The 27,445-nt window shown below is 44.1% G+C and overlaps 1 protein-coding gene across 1 annotated transcript in view; it reads left to right on the top strand.

Moving 5' to 3' along the window:
- The window catches only part of Kif13a (kinesin family member 13A), a 180,360-nt gene extending 159,779 nt beyond the window's left edge, over nucleotides 1–20,581 (top strand). The window contains exons 34-40 of the mRNA XM_028763098.1: nucleotides 3,217–3,264; nucleotides 4,735–4,840; nucleotides 7,346–7,497; nucleotides 8,016–8,120; nucleotides 15,569–16,354; nucleotides 18,193–18,224; nucleotides 20,479–20,581. Coding sequence (XP_028618931.1) covers nucleotides 3,217–3,264; nucleotides 4,735–4,840; nucleotides 7,346–7,497; nucleotides 8,016–8,120; nucleotides 15,569–16,354; nucleotides 18,193–18,224; nucleotides 20,479–20,581 — 1,332 coding nt within the window. The remainder of the gene's footprint in view (nucleotides 1–3,216; nucleotides 3,265–4,734; nucleotides 4,841–7,345; nucleotides 7,498–8,015; nucleotides 8,121–15,568; nucleotides 16,355–18,192; nucleotides 18,225–20,478) is intronic.
- The last annotated feature ends 6,864 nt before the right edge of the window (nucleotides 20,582–27,445 follow it).

Raw genomic sequence — 27,445 nt, forward strand, 5'->3', positions numbered from 1 at the left:
ACACTACACTACACTACACTACACTACACTACACTACACTACACTACACTACACTTACGCACATGAAATAGGCAAGGAGAGACTCATGAGTTATAAATTGAGAACATTCTCCTAGGCTGAGGGGGTAGGTCGTGGTAAAGCACTTGTCTAGCGTGTACTGGCCTCGATCCTCGGTACTACAAAGGAAGAAGAGATACCTGTCTTTTTGGGTGTCTTGTTTTGTTTTGAAATAGGATTCCATTATGTAGCCCTGGATAAACTCAAACTCACAGATCACCAGCCTTTACCACCTAAGTACTAGAACTAGGGGTGTGCACCACTGTGCCTAGCTAATTGAAGAAATTTTAAAAGGCACTTTCCTAATTAACTTATTTATCAAGGAAGAGCTCATAATACAGTTTAAAACATATATAGAACTAATAATAAAAATATATATAACCAGTTGTTGCAGAATATAAAGTGGTATTTAAGTGGAACTCGTTGCCCTAAAATGCCTACTTCACCACCTCCCAGTGATAATTCTAGACAGTACAAGAAATGAAAGAGCAAGAATATTATTAAGAAACATATAAGAGCTAGAGAGATGACTCCATAGTTAAGAGCACTGGCTGTTCTTCCAGAGGACCTGGGTTCAATTCCCAGCACCCACATGGCAGCTCAACAGCAGTCTGTAACTCCAGCTCCAGGGGCTCTGGCACCTTCACAGAGACATACATGCACCAGTGTGCATAAAATAAAAATAAATACATCATTAAAAAAAAACAGTATAGAGGACTTGTGAGATGGCTCAGCAGGGAAAAGCACTTGCTGGCTAACAACCTGACATCAATTCTTGGGACCCACATGATAGAAAGTAAATACCAGCTCCTGCAAGTTGTCTTCTGGACACACACACATACACACACACATACACACACACACACACATACACACACACGCATACACACACACACAGGCACATTCTTACACGCATGATAAATAAATAAATGTAGTGAAAATGTTAAGAAATGTATATAACTTATATTAAGAAGAAAAGTTTAAAAATAGATCTGGGTACAGTGGTACACCCTGTAAGCACAGCACTCAATGGGCTAAGTCAGACCAGCCAGGGCTGTGTAGCAGTCAAAAGTAAAAAAGGAGAAAGTATCCTGATCAGTGGTACCACATTTAGTTGATGTACATGGAAGTACATGTACCCCTGAACCAAAGCATAAAATAAAGACACTTGTAAAGCTATTGTTTTCAAGGGTTGAGTATGTATCGGATCAAGGCTCTAGCTTTAGAGAATAATATTCAAAGAGAATACTTCCCCTACCCCCCCCAAAAAAAAATGAAGAACTAAGCTGGGTGATGGTGGCACACACCTTTAATTCCAGCATTTGGGAGGCAGAGGCAAGTAGATCTCTGTGAGTTTAAGGTCAGGCCTAGTCTACAGAGTGACTTCTAGGAGAACCAGGGCTACACAGAGAAACCCTGTCTCAAAAAACAAACAACAAACAAAAGATGAAGAAAGAATTTTTATTTTAAGCCAAGTGGTGTGGCACACCCCTTTAATCCCAGTGTTTGGGAAGCAGAGGTAGGTGGATCTCTTAAATCCAAAGCCAGCCTGGTTTACCTAGAAAGTTACAGCACATCCAGGACTACACAGAGAGATCCTTTCTTGAGAAAGACCAAAAAGAAAAAGAAGAAAGGAAAGTTAAAAAAAAGAAGAAGAAAGAAGAAAGAAGAAATACTAAATGAGATTCAGTTAAGCAGTGTCCCAAATGTGGAAAACTTTACAGGAAAAATGTCACCAGAGAAAAGCAATTAACAGAGTCTAGAAAATGAACTTTAAAAAGCAGAAACAGGGCTGGAGAGATGGCTCAGTGGTTAAGAGCACCGACTGTTCTTCCAGAGGTCCTGAGTTCAATTCCCAGCAACCACATGATAGCTTATACCCATCTGTAATGGGATCTGATGCCCTCTTCTAGTGCATCTAAAGACATTTACAATGTACTCATATGTATAAAATAAATAATTCTTTTTTTAAAAAAAAGCACAAACAAAAAAAAATTTTTTTGATAGGACTTTTTAAGATCATCCTAAACTTTAACATGGTTTTTAAGGCAGGAGGATAGCAGTTTGAGGCCAGCCCGGTCTACCTTAGTGAGTTGTACTAAAACCAGAACAGGAAAAGAGAGAATAATAACCCTGAGCCCAGGACGTGAGGACACAGCCGCAGTGGACAGAGACAGCAGAGGATCTCTCTTGACAAGCTGTCTTTGGGCTTCTAGTCAGTCTCACCAAGTAACCGAGAGGGTGACCTCAAATTCATAATCCTCCTGCCTCACCCTCCCTAAGAAGTAGGATCATAGGTGTATCCCACCACACCTATTTTGTCATACTTTGTAACTGAAAACACGAATTAAAAGCAGGTTAACAAGACAGATCAGGAGATAAGGGCACTTGCTGCCAAGCCTCGTGACACGAGATCAGCCTCAGGGCCAAGAGGGTGGAAGGAGAAAACTCATTCCTGAAGTATGTGCTCTGACTTGTACACGTATGTCATGGTGTACACAGACACACACGCACACACAAATGTTAAATAAAAAAATCTTAAAATATTAGAAGCGAGCCGGGCGGTGGTGGCGCACACCTTTAGTCCCAGCACTTGAGAGGAAGAGGCAGGCGGGTCTCTGAGTTCGAGGCCAGCCTGGTCTACAGAGTGAGTTCCAGGACAGCCAGGGCTACACAGAGAAACCCTGTCTCGAAAAACCAAAAAAACAAAAAATTAGGAGCGGCCTCGATAGCCATCAGTAGAAAAATGGAACCAGAATCATTACGCTGTAAAACACCATGAATAGTAATACAGCACCTACAAAGTGTAAAATATGCAAATTAGTACTGTTTATTATTTATCGGTATATGGCCTCATGTAATTATAGAGAGATGTGTGAAAGTAATAAGCCCCAGTTTGAGAGTAGTCATGGTGCTGGCGCCAAGGCAGGAGCAAGGGAAGATGGTCACAAGGCTCCTATCTGTCCCAATATATTTATAAAATGAAAAAGAAATTACTAGGTGTACGTGGTGCACACCTGTAACCCCAGCACTCAGGAGGCAGAGGCACGAAGACTACAAGTCCGAGGCTAGCAAGGGCCAAGGTAAAACCCTGTCTCAAGAGAACCAGATGGTCAGTAAATACATGAGTCATATTGGTAAAATGTTCGTCTCTCACAGGTCTCCTCTAGCCGGCCAGATCTCTCTGGCTTCGATGAAGACGATAAGGTATGTATGTATATAGTGTGTATCAACACCTAAGTTCTTGAGAAGATACTGTTGTGTTCAGGTGTGTGTGTGTGTGTGTTAAAGATTTTATTATATGCATGTGTTTGCCTAAGTGCATGTCTGTGCAGTGTTTTCTTTTCTTTTCTTTTCTTTCTTTTTTTTTTTTCCTTCTTCAAGACAGGGTTTCTCTGTATAGCCCTGACTGTCCTGGAACTCACTCTGTAGACCAGGCTGGCCTTGAACTCAGAAATCCGCCTGCCTCTGCCTCCCAAGTGCTGGCATTAAAGGCGTGCACCACCACCGCCTGGCATCTGTGCAGTGTTTTCATGCAGTGCCCACAGAGGGCAGAAGAGGATCTTGGGACCCCTAGAATGGGGGTGACAGATGGTTGAGTGTCTATTTGTGGGTACAGGGAGCAGAACTCAGGTCCTGTGTTTAACCACTGAGCCACCCCTCCAGCCCCTGTGCTTACCATTTTTGTTGACATGCTTGAGAAACTTAAATTTTAGTCCTTAAAGGCAGCAACTCCTAAGAAGGTGAATGAGTTCCTGTGAGTTTCCTGTCAGAGCCAGTGTCTGTGGCTTTTCATAGTTCATAATCTCAGGCGTATGTCAAATAAGCATACCGTCTCGTTTACCAAAGACAGTCTCAGCTTGTGTGCTCTCCAGGCAGGATTAGAAAGGACTAGAAAGATCATCTTCATTAAAAGCGTTTTAGTCTGGTCTTAAGTTAACCAGTCACCGACTGCAAGCGACTGCCCTAGGGAGGGAGGGAGGTGGATGAGGCTACATGGGATTTCAGAGGTGGTCTCCCAGAGGGCATGGTGCCTGGTCCTGTAATCCCAGTCCTCAGCAGGCAGAGGCAGGCAGATCTCTGTGGGTTTGAGATCACCCAGGACTACATAGTGTGAGCCTATCTCCTCAAAACAAGACAAAACAAAATTTCATTACTGCGGAGAATTTTATTATATATTAAAATAGAATAAAATACTAACATCTGTTCACTCTGGTTTTAGTGGTATTTGATTTAATCATGGTATACTTATCATTATATATGTTTGAGATGTTTTGCAATAAAAGTAGTTTTAAAAAGTTGGGGGGGGCACATATGCTACTTTAAAAAAATTACGGTAGGGGGCAGTGAGCGGGATGTAAAGTGAATAAGTAAAAATAAATAAATATTTAATATAGTTAATAGTATATATTTAATGTATTATTTTTATATTATATAAATGAATATTTATTTTTATATATGTAAGAGTTGGGTATAGTGGTACATGCCTTTAATCCCAGCACTTGGGAGGCAAAGGCATGGATTTCTGCATTTGAGGCCAGAAAAGACTCTGTCTCAAATAGGAAGGAGAAATGAAGAAGAGAGAGGAAGGGAAGCGAGAAGAAACTGAAATCCAGGCTTCTTTTCACAATTTTTAGAGTGACTTCATCGGAGCTGACCTGTATTTTTACTTTGCAGGGCTGGCCCGAGAACCAGTTAGACGTGTCTGACTACAGCTCCAGTTACCAAGATGTCGCATGCTATGGGACTTTACCCAGGGACTCGCCTCGCAGGAGCAAAGAAGGTAGTGGTGGCAAGATTGCTTTTGGTGGTATTCCTTTTTAGCTGGGCTCTGAAGCCAAATTCCACTTACGCAGATGCCCAAAAACCATCTTCTTAACTGAAATACTGGATTTCTTTTTGCTGTGTGTTCAACATCCAACACATAAAAAAAAAAATAGACAAAAAAAAAAAACAGTTGCTCGTCTGTGTAGATGGCACTGGGGATCAAAGCAAGAGCCTCGGGCATGCTCAGTGAGACTCTACTGCTGAGTTCTCTCCTGCTGGAAAGAATACTTTTTGTATGGGATTTGAAATTCTCCAAATCACTATTCAGTTCATCGTGTTCTGACCTTGTTTTGAGACATAAGTGATTCTCATTCAGTTTTCTTAAAAGAGTATTTACCTATCTTGTCTCTTTTATACTCAGATGTTTAGGGAAACCTGACTTCAATACCTATCGCAGGCTCATAAACAGAAGCAGAAATGAATTGGGTGAGGGGCAGCATTACTGTGTAAACAGTCTCCTTGAGCAGTCAATAGAAATGAGAATCAACGATTAGCATCTGTCTTAGTCTTTACCAAAATCAAGAATCAGTTAGCAGGAATCGGAAAGAAAACAGAAGGAGACAAAGGCCAAACAAGGCATAAGATCAGTATACTCTTCATAGCCACACAGCCCAAGGAAAAAGGGACATAAGAGAAAACATATGTAATATTCATTCACTGAGTATACCTAATGAGCTTCTGTTTGCCTTTAAAATATAACCATGGGAGCCGGGCATGGTGGTGCGCACCTTTAATCCCAACAGTTAGGCTGATCTGTCAGTTTGAGCCCAGCCTGGACTACAGGACTACACAGAAAAACCCTGTCTTGAAGTCGGGGGGAATACACACACACACACACACACACACACACACACACACACAAACACACACACATTTATATCTCACCATGGAAATAATATATAGCAAATACAACGTTCAGTGATAAATGTCAGAATATACACAAAGATTATTAAAATGTTAGGAATTCAGAGGTGGAGAGTCAGCTTGAGATGGAATTAGTCTAGTAAGTGGAGCTTTAGCTGGTTCTTGCAAAGAGTTGAGGGGCTGGAGAGATGGCTGGGTGGTTAAGACCACAGACTCTGTCGCAGAAGACCCAGGTTTGATTCCCAGCACCAACAAGGCTCCTTAAAACCATTTAAAACTCCAGGCCATCTGACACCCTTTTCTAACCTCTCTGGGCATCAGGCATGCATGTGGTGCAGAGATATACGTGTAGACGAAGCACCCATACACATAAAATAGATAAATAATAATCTTTAAAAAGAAGGTTTGGGCCGGGCAGTGGTGGCGCACGCCCGTAATCCCAGCACTTGGGAGGCAGAGGCAGGCGGATTTCTGAGTTCGAGGGCAGCCTGGTCTACAGAGTGAGTTCCAGGACAGCCAGGGCTACACAAAGAGACCCTGTCCTGGGGAAAAAAAAAAAAAAAAGGTTTGGGTTTTTTTTAAATTTCTGATTATTTCTCATTGAGCAGCCCTTTAATACTTCTTTGTAGCTATAGGTTTTATTGATTCTATTTTATTATTACATTTATTTCGTTTATATGGCGTAAGTGTGAGGGCCTTGGGGGTGTATGTCACAGCACACATGTCAGGGTCACAGGACAATTTAGGGGAGTCAATTCTCTTGTTCTACCACGTGGATTAAAATCCACTCAGGACGTCAGGTTTGGTAGCAAGCGTCTCTGCCTACTTAGCCATTGCTCTAACCTAATTAGTCCGTCTTCCCTCATCCATTGGAAGGCCGAACTAAATGTTCGCATACCGTTTGTGCTGTTGTATCAGAGAGCACCATGGCTGGGGGTGCTTACTTTCCATTGCTATGACAAACTACCTGAGAAAAATTCACTTAAGGAAGGTTTGTTTGAGTCGGGCAGTGGTGGCACACACCTTTAATCCCAGCACTTGGGAGGCAGTGGAAGGCAGATTTCTGAGTTCGGGGCCAGCCTGGTTTACAAAGTGAGTTCCAGGACAGCCAGGGCCATACAGAGAAACCCTGTCTCAAAAAAAAAAACAAAAAGAAGAAAAAGAAAGAAAGAAAGGAAGGAAGGAAGGAAGGGAGGAAGGAAGGAAGGAAGGAAGGTTTGTTTGTTTGGACTCGTTATTTCAAAGGTTTTGACCAAGGGTCAGCTTGCTTCATGCTTTGGAGCAGAGACAGAGCAGAACATTAGAGTGGTAAGGGGCTGTGACTGTGAATCCTCCACACCTCAAGAAAGAAGGGAGAGAGGAGAATCCTGGGACATACCATTCAGAGGCATACTCCTAGTGACCTGCTCCCTCTAGCTCCGTCCAGTCAGCTATGAACTCATCCGTGTCAGTCTGCACTGATGAGGCTAGCCCCCTCGTGATGTGATCAGTGTAAAGTGGAATTGGGGTGGGTACTAACCCTAGGTAATAGCCTGGCTCCTGTGCCTTCGAAGATGCTCAGCTATCTGAAAACTCATGCCCTCTTTGTATCTCTCAGGTTGTCCATCCGAGAACCCTCATGCCTTAACAGTCAGCCCTTTTAAAGCGTTCTCTCCTCAGCCACCAAAGTTCTTCAAACCCCTAATGCCTGTAAAAGAGGAGCATAAGAAAAGGATGGCCCTTGAAGCGAGACCCCTCCTAAGCCAAGAGGTAAGTGCTTGACTTCTCTCTGCTGTGTGGGGTTGATCGGAACCGTGCAGTCTTCGGAGAGCAGTGGTGTGAAGTCTCATGCTGGACACTGCATGGGATCGTGCATGTGTTACGTCACTCTGCGAAGCCCATTCTCAGAAGCCTTTCTCTCAAGCATGCAGGCCTATGGCAGGAGGTTTTATTATCGCCACGGTTTGACTTCTCTGTAGCAATGACTTTTAGATCTATTTTATCTTTTGAGAGAGAAAGAGATGCCCGGTAGGCATTTTGAAACTGTAACAGGCCTTTCTGTATCCACATGTTGATAAAACCAATAATGATGTGGCTTGCCACGGAGTATGTGCACTCCAGTCAGATTTTACCAGTAGTTTCACTCTGACCCTTAACATTGGCTGCTGTGTCACTCACATGTAATAAAAGTGTTGTTGTTGCTATTTCTAACATGCATGTACTTGGTAGATATGTTGGCTGTGATTGTCTCCTGTGTGTGATGCATCTGTGTGTCTTAACCTTCGCAGAGCATGCCTCCATCCCAGGCACATAACCCTGGCTGCATTGTACCCCCAGGAACCAATGGCAGCAGCATGCCAGTAGAACACAATAGCAAACCCGAGAAGAAGATTGTAAGTCCTGGAATGTTTCTATCATATCACCTGGTGGTGGGTCGGAAACCGTTTCCCCAATTCCGCCTTCCAAATGCTTTCAAAGACATTAAGACATGTGTTGAGTCCTGACTTTACAAATGAAATGTAGCTCTTGGTAATGCCATTTTGCATGAATGTAACCTTGAACTGTGATTTTTTTTTCCTCTCTAAGTGTTCTATTTTATTTAACTCCTTTCCACGTCAAGTTTCGTAGTGAGTGGGGGTGGGGGGAGCATCTTTGATGGCTCTGGTCATCGTAAAGAAAAGCATAACAGCAAGGTCGGTTTAACTAATACCAAAATCTCTCTGATGTGTCTGTGCACATTGCCCAGATTCTGAAGTTAATCTACCTAGAGGAATTGCATTTACTCGGCGTAAGTAATCCTGCACTTAGTTGTGGGTGTGTTTGAAAGCTTTCTTGTGTTGCTGCTACCAAGATATCTGCATAGTTTGTAGCCACTCTGCCCCCATCATCCTCCCTCCTCCTCTCCATCCCTCTGGCACCTTCTGTTTACCTACCTGACAAAATACATTCCAACCTGGTTGTTCTTAGCCTGGCTTTTAGAGTGACGAATCTGCATTACTCAGCAAAGTAAGGTAGAACTCTGCCTGCAAAACCTTAGTCTCCAGCATGGTTCCAAAGCTGCACTGTCCAAGTGTTGGGAGGAGCGGCTCACACCTAAGATCGAAAGTTCAAGGCCAGCCTGGGCTGTAGAGTGAGCTGTCTCCAAATAAATTAATAAAATAAAACAAAACATATGAGATATCATTTTGCAAACACCATTGTCCCTGCTACTTTTGGCTCTAAGATATGCCTCAACTTAAAACCAGTTTTTTTTTTTAACTTGTAGGTTTGGAAGCCTGGGAAGAATCATGTGATGTTATTTCATGGCTTTCACTGCCCTGTGAAAAGGGGGAAGTGGGGGAGGGTGGAGAACCAGCCTGGGCAAGAGAAGGCTGTTTGATGTTCACTGCTGCCTATGATCCGCTGTCTTGAGCAGTGTGGGAAATCTCATTCCCAGCCAAACAGTGTCAGGCCCGTTCACAGGGTCAGGCCCACTCACGGTGCATCAGTGTGAGATCTGTTAGCTGCACCACACGCTATGCAGACACTCACTGCATCTTCAGCTGGTGCTGCAGCGGGCCGCTCATCTGTATTCAGAGCTGCAGCTCGATCATAAAGCAATGACTCTGCACTCCTCACAGAGGGGAGGAAGAAAAGGCATTCCCTTTCCTATCCACCCCTGCTCCTAAGTTCTGTTTGCCTGCTCCAGATTCTCATGGGAAAGAGGGTGACACGCCAGAGACTGTTCCCTCACCTGCATGGGTGTTAATGAGCCATCCCCAGTTAACCTCACCAACCCATCTCGGAGTGTAGGAAAATCACTGGGTGCACTAAAAGGGCCAGTGGCTGTGCCTTTACCCCTCAGGTTGTCAGGGTGTATGTCTGATAGAATCTGTTGTTGGCTGACCGACATTTGCTCTCATCCCTGGGTTATATAGACACGAAATTAAAACCATTTATTTTGCTTCAATACCCTCCAGAGGCTGCCAGGTGCCCCTTCTAATGCTATCCAGCGTACAGATGTGAGGTTCACACAGCTTGTCCCATGGTTACTTTCCTGCCTTTCCTTTAAAGATCTTAAAACAAAGCCCATCTCAGCAGGCAGAGTAGATGGCCGCATCAGATTCTTTTGACCCAAGACACCTGAGGCAGCACTTGGGCTCTGTGTGACCAAATGCATCATGTACAGATGCTGAGAAGGGTTGAATGGTATCTTTTTGTTGCCAGAATCTGACTGGAGAAAGCTGCCTCCGCTGGCCTTAGCGACACAACTGCTGTGCATGCCTGCTGCGCATGCGCGCTGCATCTGGGGCCATCGCACTGTTTTATTCTGTTTGGCGGTTTTCCGGAATGTTTTGATAGTCTAAGTGGCTTGCTTGTTTGAGCTGGGGTTTTTATTTTCTTGGGGAAGCTTTCATTTTATTTGCCCTCTCATAAATCGACATAAGCTACTGCCTTCCTTTTTGTTGTTGTTTTATTTTGTTTCTTTGTTTTTTGAGACAGGGTCTTACTATGGAGCCCAGGATGGCCTCTAACTTAGAATCCTCCTGCCTCAGCCACTTGTGTACAGGATGACAGGCTTATACCACCAAACTTGGCTATAGACATAGCCAAGTACTCTTGTAGCTTGGATGTCTGATCACTTAAAAATATATACAAGTATATGCCTTATCCTGTATGAATAAGATTTTTAAAAAGCAGCATTTTTTCTAAGTTTTTTATTTTTATCTCATATTGCGGTACAGGGTATTGAACCCAGGGCTTGTGTTAGGTAAACTCTGTCACTGAGCCATATCCTTTGCCATTGATTGATTGATTGATTGATTGATTGATTGTTTTGTTTTGTTTTGAAACAAATTCTTGCTAAGTTTCCCAGGCTGTCTCACTATGTAGCCCAGGCAGGCCCCAGACTTGCAATTTTCTTGCCTCCGTCTCCCAAGTAGCTGGGGTATCACATGGGCACCACTACGAGCAGCTTTGAGCTTGTCTTTTCTTAAGTCATGAGGTCTAGGGAATAGGGATAAGAAAGTCAACCCTTTCCCCTGTATCCACAATCCCTGTCTCCCGCCTTGCACAGATGGCTTTCTCCTCTCATTTCACTGAAGAAACAAAGGTCTGGAATGACTGAGCAGTTTGCCCAAGTCCTGGTTACTGAAAGTATAAGACAGAGATCCATGACCTTCAGCATAACTGAGTGCAGGTCTTAGCTCTGCCTCAGAGCCCCGGGGACAATGCATCAGAAGTGCTGGAAGCCATTTCTGGCAACCCTCCACAAGCTGACTATAGTGGCCTCAGAAGTTATGTTCGCTGTGTGATCCTCCCTACCAAGAGTCACTGATTTAAGAAGGGGCTTTAGTCCCTGACTTAAAAATCAAAGTGTTTTGTCTATGGATAAATATCACCTTCGTAAGTTAAATGGGGGCAAAAATAAACTCTCGAAGATGAGAGCTACAGCGAAGCTGAGAGTCTGGCCCCATGGTCCACCCGTGGGCCGGGTTGTAACCTTTCTTTTCTCTTAAACCATCTGTAGGAAGGTACTCCGTTCAGTGTCCTTTAAGATTTGCTGTGAAATGACCACACTTTACTATATTCTATCTAACTAAAGTCCCCCATTGTACACTGTGAGCCAGAAGAAACCTTTTTTTTTCTCCTTGAAAGCATTCCTCAAGCAAACTTTTAGTCTCCTTTTAAATGTTAGAAAACATTGAGCTGGGCAGTGGTGGCACTTGCCTTTAATCCCAGCACTTGGGAGGGAGAGGCAGGTGGATTTCTGAATTTGAGGCCAGCCTGGTCTACAGAGTGAGTTCCAGGACAGCCAAGGCTACACAGCTACACAGAGAAACCCTGTCTCAAAAAAAAAAAAAAAAAAAAGAAAACATTGAACACTGATTAAGGATTTTGGTTTTATTTTCTGACATAAGTTGTCCTTATCCTGATAGCCTATTTCCTATTTGAACTTCATCTCCTAGAGTTCATGGGTCCTTCAGTTTTCCCCAAGTCATTCTCAGCCTTTAGGAATAATTTTATCTTCCTGAGTTTGCTAAATTTCTATCCATTTCTACTCATTAAACTAATAGTTGCTTATGTCGTCTGGCAAGCAATACTTTAGAAAGATGAAACCCACCCCCTAGGCCCCTAATCCTCATTTGCAAAATTGCTTTTCTTGTGCAACAATTTTTTTTTTTTTTTAGCGACCAATTATATTGGGTACTCTTGGGCTTGGAAAATTATATTATCTTTTTAAGCTTAAATTTAAAAAATAATAAGGAATAGTAAAACTTGAAATTCAACTTTCAGTCTAAATATAATAAATACAAAAATCTAAAAATACAGGAAAGGGTAGGTGATTGAGATGACCTGTCCAGCCTCTGTTTTTTTTTAATCAACATCACAATCCAGAGGAAGAACATGCCGTCTATAGACACGGCTTTTTTGGTTTTGCTTGCTTTATGTCTTTGTAACACTAGTAAGCAAACTCAGTGCCTTGCATGTGCCAATGAGTCCTTTACCAAAAGAGGTACACTTCTCCCAGCCTGTACTCGTCACTTTTCTGTTGCTATGATAAAGAACCAGGACCGAGGCAGCTTATAAAAGAAAGCGTTTACAGTTTTAGAGAGTTATGATCCATACCAGCAACATAAAGATAAGGCATATAGCAGGAAGAGCTGAGAGCTAGTATCCCAGACCCCAAGAATAAGGTAGAGAGAACTAGCTTCAAATGTCATGAGTCTTTTGAAACCTCAGAGCTGGCCCCTGGTGACACACCTCCTCCACAAAACCACACCCCCCAGTCCTTCCCACACAGCTTCACCAATTGAGGACCAAGCGTTCAATTGGGTGAGCCTGTGGGGGCTGTCGTCATTCAAACTACAACACGGCTGTTTTCAAACTACAAACTCATTCAAACTACAACCACCAGTCTTTAAAATGAAAACGTATTGCATTGGTTTAGTTGTGTGTGCATGCATATGAGTGGTGTGCACATGATCCAGCACATGTGTGGAGATGAGAGGGCAACTTGCAGCAGTTAGTTTTCTTTCATCTTGTAGTTTCCAGGGATCGAACTTAGTTCCTCACGCTTGACAGCAAGCACCTTTACCCACTGAGCTATGTCACAGCCCAACCTTGAAAGGAAAAAAGACAGGAAGGGAGGAAGGAAGGGAGGGAGGAAGGAAGGAAGGAAAGAAGGAAGGAAGGAAGGAAGGAAGGTAATTTTTTTAAAAAGCATCTAACAATTGGGATACAAAGGCAACAGCTGAGTCTGATGGCACACACCTTTAATCTCATGCTTGGAGAAGTAGAGTCAGGCTGATCTCCGTGAGTTCAAGACCAGCCTGGTCTATGTAGCAACTTCCAGGCCAGCCAGGCCTGGACAGTCAAGCCTGTCTGAAAAGAAAACAGACAAAAAGATACAAGGACAAAGTGAGTATTCCCTTGTCAAAAATTTTGTTAATTTCAAGATCTTTGTCATTTGATATTTGATACTTATCTTTAAGATTGGTGATTTCATCAACTAGTTTATAGTCACTTTGCTCTCTTGGGAAGAGTTCTAAGATTAAACCGAGGGCCTATCATGGCCTAAGCACGGATCACTGAATGCACCTGCGGCTAAATGTTTTAAGCCTTAAAAACTAATTTTTAAGTTGAAGCAGCAATAGAGAATAAACTTTTTTTTTTTTTGAGCCAGAGTTTCATGTAGCCCAGGCTGGTCTTGAACTCACTGTTACCCAAGGCTGATTTCAGACTCATTATATAGCTGGTGATGACCTATAACTTCTGATCTTCTAACCTCCCAACCTCTGAGTGCTCCATAGGTGTGTGTCACCAAGCCTGATTTATGCAGTGTTGGAGATCTCGTGCGAGGCTCCACTCTGCCAACTGAGCTCTATCCCCAGCCCTGCTAAACTATTTCTGAGGTACTTAAATCTCATAAGATTATGAGATGCAAAAGAAAACATCACTATAAAATCCAACAGATGAGCTTTATATTTGTTTGTGAATAAATATACATATTTGTAGCTATCTGCCACATTTTTTGTGATCTCCTCTTTTTCTCTTCTAAATCATACAGCCCTTAATGAGGAATATAATAGCCAAGCCTGGCTACAAAGACCTGATTTCAAAAAACTAACTGTGTGTGTGTGTGTGTGTATCTATACATTTTTTAAATAAAAGTGATATCTGTTGGGTATGTAGGAGATTAGCTTAAAATTATTTAAAAAGTGTCAGTTATTTTTCTACCTTATATAAAAAAGTACCAGGCTGGCAGGAAGGCTCAACAGGTGAGGTGCTTGCTGTCAAAACTGACAACATGAGTTTGATCCCTGTGACTCACTGTAGAAAGAGAAAACCAACTTTCCCAAGTTGTCCTTTGACCTCCATACATGTGCTAAGGTATACAAGTGCAAACACACAAGTACACTCTCTGCATACATATATACATACATACATACATGCACATATGCATAAATATATCCATAAATACATGTTAGTTAATAAATAATGCTTTTTTTGCTTTTTTTTAATTAATTTATTTTTTTTTCAAATCATAATTTTTACTTATTCACACAGTGGTTATAAACACAAAAAGTCAGGACGTGGGGAAGGGGATGACACTGGAGTGTGGGCGTTCAGGGGGAATACAGATATCTTTCAGAACAGGGTATCGGCTGAGTGAAGGTTCAGGGGACAGGTCGCTATGACTCTGCCTAGCTTTTGTGGAAATTTACCAGCCTGAGTAGTCATAGACCTTGTAAATAGGTAGCCTTGGCAGATAATAAGTAATGCTTTTTAAAAGAGCGCTTAAGAGCACTTGTCGCTCTTATGGGAGACGCAAGTTCAGTTCCTATGTGGCAGCCCACACCATGACCCACACCCATCCATGACCCTAGTTCTAGGGCAGTCAGTGTCTTCTCCTGGGCTCAAGCAGCAAGCCCTCACACGGTATACAGACATACTTGCAGGCATATAGACACTCATATAACAAAATCAATAGATTTAAACAAACAAATTTTAAATATTTATAAAAAGAATTTTTAAAACCAAATAAATGTATCACTTGCTGGCAGAGGCTGAGTTGATACAGACTTTTATACCAATCTTTGCCAAGTTCCCAACTACTTATGCTGGCGAATTCTCTTTATCTTCTCTCTCCCTGTCCCTCTCCCTCTCCCCTTCCCTCCCTTTCTCTCCATCCTTGTGTTCCAGCCAAACCTCTTTCTGCTTCTCATAGACCAAGGAAAGCAGTCATTGATGAGCTGTTAGCATGTTTCAGTGTTACAGTATTTAGTAAAATACTGAGTGACGAGTTCTGGGCTATTCACCAGAGTTCAGAAATAGTCACAGATGACCTGAATCTATGCATTCTGCTTCCACAAATTGAAGATTGTCAGAGAAAACAAAGAAGCCTACTCCTCTGCCTCAGGCCCTGCCTCTACTTCCCTGACTGAGTTCCTATTCTTAAACCAGAGGCGGATGGCCTTCAGATGAGTATTGAGGGAACCCAGAAGAAATAAACACATCGCTGCTAGGCAACAGTGTGCTCCCAATCACCAGTCTCTGAGAATAAGATAACTTACTGCCAGAGATGACAAGACTTGGCCAGACCTAAGAAAGAGGCTAGGTCTGGTGGTACATACCCATAATTCCCTGTTCTCAGAGGTAGAGGGAGGAGCATCAGGCAGTCTAGGCCTGTCTACCTAATGAATTCCAAGCCAGCCACAAACTACATAAAACAAACAGAAAGAAGGAAGTGGGGGAAGGGAAGGACCATGGGCATGGTACGCCTTTCCTAGCATAATGAAGTATGTCTCAGACTGTTGCTATAAGGAGCTAACGGCTGGCTCTGGCTTCCTTTCTGTAGGACTCGGAAGAGGAGGAAAATGAGCTGGAAGCTCTCAGCAGGAAGCTGATGCATGCACAGCCTTATGTGCCCGTGGAGTTTGCTGACTTCAGTGTTTACAATGCCAGCTTGGAGAACAGAGAGTGGTCGTCTTCTAAAGCGGACCTGACAGACTCGAGAGTCTTGGAGAAAGCAGTGTCTCGTAGCCCTACCACCAGCAGCCTCACCAGTGGCTACTTCTCCCACAGTGCCTCCAATGCCACTCTGTCTGACATGGCAGTCCCTTCCAGCGACAGCTCAGATCAGCTAGCCATCTCAACAAAGGAGGCCGAGTGCAGTGAGCATCCAGGACCATCACTTGCTCCTGATGTCAGACCAGCTTCAAATCAAGAGCATACAGAAGTAGAAAGAGGCTTAGTGAAAGATAAGACAATCGCTACACCATTGGAGGAAAACCGTGCCTTACCCAAGGGGAGCTCTCCCCAGAGCATCCCTGAGGAAAATTCCAGAATGCCGTGCAGGACTGCTTCATGCTCAGAACTGGATGCCAGCCCCAGCAAAGATGGCCACCAAGCTAGAGAATTCCGCCCAGGAGAGGTGACGATAGAACACACTACAAACATTTTGGAGGACCATTCCTTCACAGAGTTCATGGGTGTGTCTGATGGCAAAGACTTCGATGGTTTGGCAGATTGTTCTATAGGAGAGCCCTCCAGTAGGAAGAATCTAAATGAAACAGACCATAAAGGTATCCCAGAAGGACCCCCAGATGCTGACCAGCTGCATTCCAAGATAGAGAACGACCAGGTAATCACTCCCAGAGGCAGCCCTTTGCTGTTCCACGTTCTCAGTGAGCACAGCTTGTCGGACACCGGCCCACCAGAAGCTTCTCATCACAGTGAGGTTTGCAGGAGAGCTTCACGTGATGTTTGTAATTAGCAAGATGGGTCCACTGTAGAGCAAGCTCACCTGTCCTGCTCACCTGCTGTGGGGGAACGGCTCTGCTCTGGGAGTCCCAGCAGAAGCATACTTGTTGGCTTTTGTTGTTGCTGGTGCTTTCCTTGGAAAATGGGTTGGCTGACAGATGAGTCAGTGTCAGGCTCGAGTGGATGAGGAGCGGTTTGTTCTCGCCAGTGTTTGAATGTTTGGCTAACTCAAAGCAAGCTGGCGTAGCAGCTACCATAGTTAATCAAACCTGTGGTTCCTCTGCTTATCAGAGGTTCCATTAGTTTTGTATCACAAGGTCCTGAGTTCAGGTCTACAGCACCCACGTAAAAACCAAGCATAGTGGTTTGCTTCTGAAGCTCCAGTTCTTGGCAGGGAGGTGGAGGTGGAGCAGAGAGGCAGATCACGGGGCGGGGGGGGGGCCCCCCCCGTAGTGTTAGTGGCTGCCCAGATTAGAGATATCCTAGCTCCTAGTTCACTGAGGCCCTTTCTCAAAACTTAAGGTGGCTAGCTGAGTGTGGTAAGGCACACTGATCTCAGCGCTCTGGAGCAGAGACAGGTAGATCTCTGTAAATCCAAGCCAACCTGATCAACGTATGGACTTCTAAGACAGCCAGGGCTACATAATAAGATCCTGTCTCAAAACATGCAAACAAACAAAACGATGACAGTAACAAAGTCAGGTAGAGGATAGGAACAGAGGAAGACAGTCACATAATGTCACCTTCCTCGTGGCATTTGTAGGTGTGCACACACACAAAAAAAGAACAGTGGGCTGCATTAGAATAGCTCGGGGAGAATATTTACCTAGCATGGTCGAGGCTTTGGGTTCTGTCCCCAGCACCACAAAACATTAGCTGGGCGGTGGTGACTCATGCCTTTAATCCCAGTGTGTGGGAGGCAGAGGCAGGCAGATGGATCTCTGTGAGTTGGAGGCCAGCCAGGTCTTCATAGTTCCAGAACAGCCGGAGCTGCACTCGTCTCTTGGGGAAAAAAAAATGATGCCCTTAGGTGGAGATGTGCAGAGCACAATTAAATCTTGAGTTTCGGGTGCTGCTCTCCATTGATGGTTTACGGTATCGTTTAATGTGCACACTGGAACAAAATGGGCTTTATTGGGAAACGTAAACTACGTAGCTAGATTTCCAACTTCGCAGTTTTTTCTCCATCTCATTTCCTCTTCAATTCCATGCTTATGTAAGCTACAGGAACATCAGGGCTCAGCAAAACAGAGTTCACCAGACAGGAGAGAAGCACCAACTCTTGGTGAAGGAGGATGGGACAGCCACGCCACACCCGTGGTGCTGCTCCTCATTCTGCCTAAGCACTGTCACTGCCAATGCCTTCTGAACCAGCCCTCAGACTGTGCCCTGAGACCTTTGTGGCTAAGACTGGCCTGAAACTCTGGAATTCAGAGACTTCCTGGCTCTGCCTCCTTGCCTCTGCCTCCAGGGTGCTAGATTACAATCTGTGAAGCCCCATTCCTGGAGAAGGGGAAGGGTCTGTTAAAGTTAGAAACAGGCTTCCCCAGTGTAAGGACGCTAGCGGTTAGGAACACAAACGGAGACATTCATTGTTCACCTTTGTTCTTGCAAGCAAATGTGAATTTACGTCAGGTCTTCCATGTCCTTCACACTGGTCTTGAGTCTGGTTTTTTTCTTCTTTGTTTCACTTTTTTGTTTTTGTTTTGTTTGAAACAGGGTCTCAGCTGGGCGGTGGTGGCACACGCCTTTAATCCCAGCACTTGGGAGGCAGAGACAGGCGGATTTCTGAGTTCGAGGCCAGCCTGGTCTACAGAGTGAGTTCCAGGACAGCCAGGGCTACACAGAGAAACCCTGTCTACAAAAACCAAAAAATAAAAAATAAACAGGGTCTCTAGCCTAGGCTGCTCTTAAACTCCCTGGTTTCTGGGATGAACTTGAATTTCTGATTTCCCTGCCTCTATCTGTCCCATGCTGGGATTACAGGCATTCACTACCACCTATGGTTTAGACCGTGCTAGAGATGGAACCCAGGGCTACATGTACACTAGGTGATCACCAGCTACACCACCTTCTCTGTTTGTTTTGATGACTTTGTTAGATCTGAATAAGGTTTTCTTTTCACCCCTAAATACCCACTGGGGGACTCTGGTGAAGCCAAATAGTCCCATCAGGAACGGCACCACCCCAAGGATCAGCCGCATTAGGGGTGACCAGGGGCCTGAAGTTTTCACAAACCCTAAGGGTAACTTCAGAGGAGGTTGGATGCTCCCGGCTCACACTATGAGAAGCCTAGCCTGTTGGAGAAGAAAGAGAGGATGTTGTCTTTCTTGTTTTGTTGTCCTGATGGATCAGTACACAATATGAAAGAAGTTTCACCGTGAAAGATCATAGAATATTCAGTCCACGTGAAGAGCTTAGTTTAAATGGGTCCCATTTCTGTAATCCCACTACTCGGGAGGCTGAGACAGGACTGCCTAGGGTTCAAGACCAGCCAGGACTACAGAGTGAGAGAGCCTGTCCTCAAAATCTAAAATAGGGGGCTGGAGAGATGGCTCAGTAGTTAGGAGCACCAACTGCTCTTCCAGAAGTCCTGACTTCAATTCCCAGCAACCACATGGTGGCTCACAACCATCTGTAATGGGATCAGATGCCCACTTCTGATGTGTCTGAAGACAGTGACAGTGGACCCACATACATTAAATAAATAAATAAATAAATAAATAAATAAATAAATCTTTTAAAAAATTCTAAAGTAAATAATGTACAGAAATGCTGGTTGCATTTGAATAATGATATTTTAGCATAGCAATTCTTTTTCTTTCTCTCTCTTTTTGAGATAGGATCTGTGTAGCCCTGTCTGTCTTGAAACTCACTATGTAGATCAGGCTGTCCTCACACTCACCGAGATCCACCTGCTTCTGCTCCCAAGCTCTGGGACAAAAAGTACACACAGGCACACTTGACTGGCAATTCTTTTTCTTCAAAAAGAATTATGTGTGTCTGGAGAGATGGCTGGGCTGGTGAAGTGCCCACTACATTACCATAAGGAACTGGCTTTCAATACCCAGAACCCACTCAAAAAGTCAGAGGTGCAGGAGCCCACCTTTAACTCCAGCACCCTGGAAACAGAGGCAGGCAGATCTCTTGTGTCTTGGAGACCAGCCTGGTCTACATATTGAGTTTCAGGCCAGTGAGGGCTGCACAGTGAGACTGTGTCTGAAAAAAATGGGGTAAAGTTCTACCGAGGAAGACACAGGACACCAGACTCTTACCTCCATACGCACCTGAGTACCTGGTATTTGCAGTGCTACAAATTGGGTCTAGGTTCTCTTGAATGCCAGGCAACTGCCCTACCCACAAGCTATAACCCTAGTCTATATGTTGACTTTAAGATGACGCTACAAGTCTATCTGAGAGCTGGAGACATGGCTGAGGGTAAAATCTCTTGATACTTAAGCATGAGTATTGGAGCTTGAATCCCCAGCACCCATAAAAAAGCTGGACATGGCCATGTGGGACCTTAATCCTAGTGTCTAGGGTCAGAAACTGGGTGTCCCTGGAGTTTGCCAGCTGACTTGTCTGAACTGGTGAGCTTCAAGTTCACCTGTTAAGACCTGTCTGGGGGTTGGGGGGGGGAGGTGAATAAATCAAAGAGTAATAGGGTGTTCTCCTCTGGCTCCCTCATGTACAGGCACATGAAGTACACATGTATGTACACATGAAGTATACATATATGCAACGACTACTCATACACAGTAATAGCTGTGTGAAGGGCTAAGAAGGCAGCTCCGGGGTATAGTGTTCGTCTAGCATGCATGAGGTCCTAGGTCCAGTTCCAATTACTTGGGGGAAATAAAAGGAAACCCAAAGTCAGTTTGGAAGCATCTTTTAAGTTTTTGTTTTAATCCTGGAATTCCTCAAAACAAGAGTTACTACTTCCCATAGACGCCTCACCCGTTCTCTAAGATTCCATAATGAATCTGGTCAGGTCTGACCCTTCAGAAAGCCCCCTGGAGGGTGGGCCCGGTGTGGGGGTGGGAACATCGGGACAAGGAGCTTGGACTCACTGACCTCTGTATTCCAGGAAACCACGGCCACTCGGTAAGGGACAGCCATGCCTTTCCCAGCCACAGCTCGGCAGCTTTGTTCATCGGTCCCACCCTGGGACAGTCCATGCTCCATCTTCAGACAGCTGTGACCCAGCTCGACCTCAGACCAGCATGGGGGAGCCCTGCACTTCCCCTCCCCAGTGGGAGAAGCAGCACTTTGTCTCATGGTCAATCACAGCCCCTGCTCTTTCCAGAAAGGAAGAGAATCAAAATCTCAGCTTACCTATGTGGCAGTATTTTCATTAGCACTTCATACAAGCCCTCTCTGTGCAGAGACCTCCACAGACTCAAACTTTATTCTTGTACATTTTTAATCAGTTCTTCCTGCAGACTCTGGAGTCAGTGCTCTGATCTCTTTTTTATAAATAATATATATTATGTATATGAATTGTGTATCTACGGTATGTCTGACCAGAGACATATCTGCACACTAAAAGGCAGATAGATGATTTTTCGAAAATCACGAGGTACTGGACTTTGTTACAAAGCGACCCAAATGACTGCTTTGACACGAGCAGATGAAAAGCATATTTTATATTATGTAAGAACGAGGTTCTAAATCCCTCTTTATAGAAAAAGTTGCAGGCACTGTTCTTTATAACCAAAGAACTTCCAGGAGACTGAACGTCTTTGCTGTCCACTCTTGTTTTGTGTGAGTATATAATCTCACTCCAGTCTGGTGCCATACTTCCCTTGGCTACCAAGCCACGTGCTGCCGTGGTCCCTGTCCCCTTTCCTAAGCACACTGAGAAATCGCACAGCTATAACCTTTGGTCTTCCACCTAGCCTGGTACCTACTGACTTGATATTGACATGGCTGGGGCTCCTACTCCACCCTAGCATCTACCAAATGCTGTCCACCTAACCAAGCAGGCGGAGTGCACAGGGCAGTGTTACATCAAGCAACGCAACGGTGTACCAAGAGTCTCCATCTGCGGCGGCTTTATCAGTCTGTTTCAGATCGCTACATTCTCTTGTGGTGTGGGTTCGCCATTTTGCTTACCTCTGGAAAATGCTGTAGAGAGGGACTGAGCTATCAAGTTCATATGTTTGCACGTTACCTTTTTTGAGGGGAATTGAATGTGGACCGCTCTGTTGTCATTTTTCTTTCTTTTTCATTTTTCAAAGTATCCTGCAAGGAGAGACACTGTAGGATTGTTGTGTGGAAAATTTTACAGGTATATTTTATGTGCTTACTCTGTAGATGCCTGTACAATGGACCTCCATGTACAGCTACACGTGTGTTGTGAGGCAGTGAGGGAGCATGTGTGCAGCCTGCTGTACTTTTTTTTTTTAAAGTTCTTAGCATTGGTGAGGGAGATATGGGAAAGTCTATTGACAAGCTGCTGTTTTGTGTGTATAGTGAGCTGACGGTAGTATTTTACTATCATCTGTTTAAAGCAAAAGCTGTAATTTATATTCCCTTTGAACTTTATTGTATTTAATTGGTACAGATTTGTGTGTGTTTTAGAATACAAACTGTCTAATTCAGAGTTCAAAGCATTGATTGTCTGTTCTTAATAACACTACCATGGGGGTAGGATCAGAGCTCAGTGGCTAAACTGTTGCCTATGCAAGAATGAAGACCTGAGTTCAAATCCCAGAACCCATATTTGATAAAAGAAAAAAAAATGAAGGCCAAGTATGGTGTTAGATGCAGAGAGAGGTGGACCCTTAAGGCTATCGGGCCAGCAAGCTTAGTCTAATCAGTGAATCCCAGACCAGTGAGAGATTCTGTCTCAAAGAGCAAGGTGAACAATGTCTAAGGAATGACATTGTCCTGTAGGCTGCATACCCACACATGCCATTAGGTTCAGATCCAATTCACTGTCTTTGTGTGCAGATGTACAGCTATGCAGTGAGAAAGCCTGCTGACATTTATTGGTTCATCGAGGGCTTCCGGTCAACCAGGCACTGCCCTGGATACATTTGGCTTTACTTTGGTTTCATCTGATGGCCCAGGGCACTGTGACCATCAGACTTTACTAAGTGTTGGTTAGTGGAGAGCCACAGCTGAGAGGTTGGTGATGGAGTCTCAGCAAAGCTGGGTTTCAGCCCACATATCTGGCTGGCCTCTTCCCTCGTCGTCTCCTGGAAGGGCTGCACTTCCAGAGAACAGTTACAGGACACAGCAGTGTGTGGTATGATAATGACAAGCTGATGACCTAACGGGAAGCCAGGGGCCTTCTGGGACAACAGGGACATGAATTGTTTCCAAGCAAACCTTGGACCAGTGTTGAAGATGCCTTTGCAGAGTCTTTATAGGAAAACAGCTTTTTTGAAGTTTCCAGGAAATGGAGCCCAACAACCAGTGTCTTATGTGGGCTTCCAGGAGCGAATTCGACCAAGGGAACGTTTGTATACAGTTAAACAGTGAGAATGAAACAGTTGAAGCGCTTGAGAGATAGCTCACTCAGGAAGTGCTTGCTGTCGAAGCACAAAGACCCAAGTTCAGATTCCCAGCATCCTTGTAAAAAGTCGGGCATAGCAGCATTGACTTCTGGGGAAAATAATTGTTTATAAAAGTATCTTTAAAATTCATTAAGGGCGGACACTATCTTATATATTATACTGCCCCAAGTTGTAGAGTGAATCTCATGCATTATATGGAAGTATAACCTGTCAATAAAAATCTGACGGCCTGTTAGCTAAGGCAGGAAATAGGAGATGGGAGTTCCAGTAGGGAGAGAGGAACTCTGGGATGGAATCAGGCTCGAGAGAAGATTCACCCCTAACTTTGAGGAGACAGACGAATGTCTGAGGAGATATGTGAAACTTAGCAGCAGTAACCAGCCATGTGGCACTCATGGAATAGAATAAATGGGGTAATTAAGTTACGAGCTAGTCAGGGAATGAGCCAAAACTTACAGCCTAGGCATTTTAAGAGTTGTTATTTCAGGAGCTGGGGTGCAGATGGAAAAGCCTGCTGATACACCAAGCAATAATTACTTTTAAAAAATGCTATTCAAGCCTCAGAACAACACTAGGGAGACAACTAATCACCTATTTATGTGACTAAACCTTTATTTAAAAAGTAACGCTTTCTGGTTGTGTAACAAAAGGGTCTCGAAAGAAGATGTGATTTGAGCAAGAATTCTTACTGTCTTTTGGAGTAAATGCCAATGAGCATGATTCTGGCACATGATTGGTTAAGAAACTTTTGATTTTACTTCCTATAGTATCAGGGACACACATCTTTCTGTAACGTAGAGCTCATCTCCCAGATTAAGATCCAAGAAGAAAAAGCTAAACTGTACATAGTGACACATGTGCATAATCCTGGCGCTTGGGAAGGAGAGGCAGGAGGATGACAGCAACTTCAGAGTCACCCAGGACTGCATAGTAAGACCATGTCTCAAAAAAAACAAACACGCCTTTAATCCCAGCATTTGGGAGGCAGAGGCAGGCGGATTTCTGAGTTCAAGAGTTCAAGGCTAGCCTGGTCTACAGAGTGAGTTCCAGGACAGCCAGGGCTACACAGAGAAACCCTGTCTCAAAAAAACAAAAAAAAAAAAAACAAAAAAAAAAACCACTAAATCTGCAATATATATGGTACATGGTAGGTTTTCTCCTGGTCAAAAGAAAGCCATCCAATTCCAACAGGAAAAGCATCTTCAGCAGAGGTCCGAAGCTTACCCTCCCCTCTTGCCTGTGGGGAGACAAATCCAGAAAGTGTCAGGAAAGAGCAGCATCTGCCCTTCCATAGAGCCGGGGTCTGGGTGAAACAAAAGCCCACAGACTAAATTGAACCTGCTTGTCACTGTCTCTCATCCTTTGAGGGGAGGGAAAGGGGAGTACAGCTTTGAGAACCAATTGTTTCCAGAATAAGATTTGTACAGGTGTGATCTAACTTCTTCGCACACATGCATACATACACATGCATACATGCACACCCTCGGATCTGAGACATTCATCCAGCACTGTGTGTTCTTGGTAAAACAATTCTTTCCCATCTTGGGGCTCATTGGGTGCTTGTATCCTTGCAGACTGTCCTCATCTAGAAGACAACAGGTTGTGACTCAGTCATTATAACCCCACAGGCAATGGCTGCCATCTTGGAGGGTTTCTCATGCTCAGAATGGAACTCTGGAATCCTTCATGGGCCCTGTTCATGAAGATGTCGGGATACTAATTAATAGGACAATTGTATATAGAATATTGTATTGATGCAAAAAACGACAGCTCTCATCTTAAAGGGAATAAGGGATAGTTTATTCTGGAGCCCTTTGAGTGACCATGGTCTGGGAGCAGAGATTTACGTTACCCCAAATCTCATGTTACCCCAAATCCCATGTTCCAGTGTGAAAATCATTTTGTGAAGTTTTACAGAACAGAGAAAATATATCAAGGTAAGTTTAAAATACTTTGGTGAGTATATCAAAGAGTCAGCTACAGCAAGAGGGGGAGCTTTTCTGTAGATCCAAGATGCTCTCTGATGACATTCTTAGCCTCTGGGATGGTAGACGCTAGTGATCTGTTAATAGATTTCTAGAAAGTTATCAGTTAGTCACAGGATGTTGGTTCAGACTCAGAGGTGGGCAAGGAATGTCTGTTCCAGAGGGCTATCACTAGCCCAAGATAAGGTAACTGGCCTTTGGACTAGCCTTAGGAATGTTGATAACTGCAACATTCCTAAGATTCCAGTCAGCCCTCTAGTCTCTGTAGACGCAGCTTCTTTAGGAATTCTCACCCGTACTTGTAAGAAGTAAAAGTTAAAAAAGAGTTTCTGAGAAACGATATAAGTACCTTGGTGATTAAAAAGTTGGGTTGGCGTTAGACAGAGCTCAGGGAGTCTTACGGAAGAGCAGGGGTGGGGGGCGGGGAGGATTGAGGGGCCTGGAGGGAATAGGGATTCCACAAGAACAGAGTCAACTAACCTGAACCCTGAAGGCTCCCAGAGAAATGAACCACCAACTAAAGAGCATACATGGGCTGGACCTAAACCCCCACCCCCAACACACACAAACACAAGGGAGCAGATGTACAACTTGGTGTTCATGCAGGTCCTCCAACAACTAGAACAGGGTCTGTCCCTCACTCTGCTGTCGGCCTGTGGATCCTGTTTCTCCTAACTGGGCTGTCTTGTGTGGCCTCCGGGGAGAGGATGTGCTGGTCCTGCAGTGATGTGAGGCGCCAGGGAGGGCTTCCCACTTCTCAGAGGAGAGGGGGAAGGGGATAGAAAGAGGAGCTGGGGTTGGGGTTGGGAGGAGATGGGAGGGCTGTAATCAGGATGTAAGGTGAATTTTTAACCAGGCAGTGGTGGTGCACGCCTTTAATCCCAGCACTTGGGAGGCAGAGGCAGGTGTATTTCTGAGTTCGAGGCCAGCCTGGTCTACAGAGTGAGTTCCAGGACAGCCAGGGCTATACAGAGAAACCTTGTCTTGAAAAACCAAATAAATAAATAAATAAATAAATAAATAAAAAGTTGTGTTTGACTTATAATATTAACCAACTGACTTCACAGTACCCCTAATGCCTTGAATTATTTAGATTTTTGTTTGTTTTGTTTTGTTGATACAGAGTCTCTCTGTGTAGTCCTGGTTCTCCTGGAACTCACACATCCTGCTACATCTGTCTCCCCTGGGATTAAAGATTTGAACACCTGGAAATGGCGTTTATGACAATGTAAGCAGTTTTCTGGGGCTTCATCTCCTGAACTCCTGCCCAAGTCAAGTCATAGAGATACTTGGTTTCGGTTTTATATTTATGTGTATATGTATATACGTGTATGCTATAGCATATGTGTGGAAGTCTGAGAACAGCTTGCGGGAGGTCACTTTTTTCCTTTTACCCTGGGGGTTCTGGGCTCAAACGAGGATCCTCAGTCTTAGTGACAAATGCCTTTATATAGTAAGCCTGCTTACTTGCCTGAGATTTTCCTGAAAATGAGCCCGGCATGATGGCCTGGTTTGTAATCCTCATATTGAGATACCGAGGTAGAAAGAGTACTGTGAGTTGTAGGCCAGCTTGGGATCCATATGTGCTTTGGGGGAGTTAGGGTTACACAGTGAAACCTTTTTTCAAGGAGAGAGAGAAAAGTCACCTATGGTGGCACACACCTTTTGACTCAACACTGAGGCAGAGGCAGGCTGATCTCTGAGGTTTGAGACCAGCCTGGTCTACTGAGCAAGTTCCAGGACAGCTAGGGAGGGTTACATAGAGAAATCCTGTCTCAAAGTGGGAGTGGGAAAAATTATGTCTCTGTCTTCCTAGTCCTGTAGGAAGTTTGAAGATCATCAGATCTAATTTCCTGGGGTTTTGTTTGTTTGTTTGCTTTTTTGTGAGTTTGTTGTCGTTGTTTTTCAAGACAGGTTTCTCTGTGTAGACCTGGCTGTCCTGGAACTTACCCTGTAGACCAAGCTGGCCTCAAATGCAGAGATCCATCTATCTGCCTCTGCCTCACAAGTGCTTGGATTAAAGGTGTGTGCCACCATTGCGTGCCCCACTTCCTGGATTTATAATCATTGTTTTAAGTAAGCAAATAAAGCTATAGGTCTATGTGATTGGTTAAACTAACCCTCCCTCATTGAATCTGCATGATCTATGCAGCCTGTGGTTAACCACAAATATGACAAGCCTGCTTAGTTAACACCAAAGTTAGAATATTGAGCTACAACAACTGCCCAACTGAGAGAAGCTGCCCAGTAATGAGGATGTGAAAGCTAACTTCTTCACCTACCACTCTGTCTCAGGGGCCTTGATAATGACAATGTCAATTGGCCCACAGTTTCTGCTAGTCCTCGTGTGTGCTGTGTTATACATTTGTAGTATATTAGTGACTGTGACGTGTTGAATTATCCTTAGGTTATTGGCTATCAAGGTAACAATTAACGTCATCTTACACTACTTATCTACTTATT

Source organism: Grammomys surdaster, unplaced genomic scaffold, assembly GCF_004785775.1.
Source record: "Grammomys surdaster isolate TR1022 unplaced genomic scaffold, NIH_TR_1.0 137, whole genome shotgun sequence".
Classification (NCBI taxonomy): Eukaryota; Metazoa; Chordata; class Mammalia; order Rodentia; family Muridae; genus Grammomys; species Grammomys surdaster.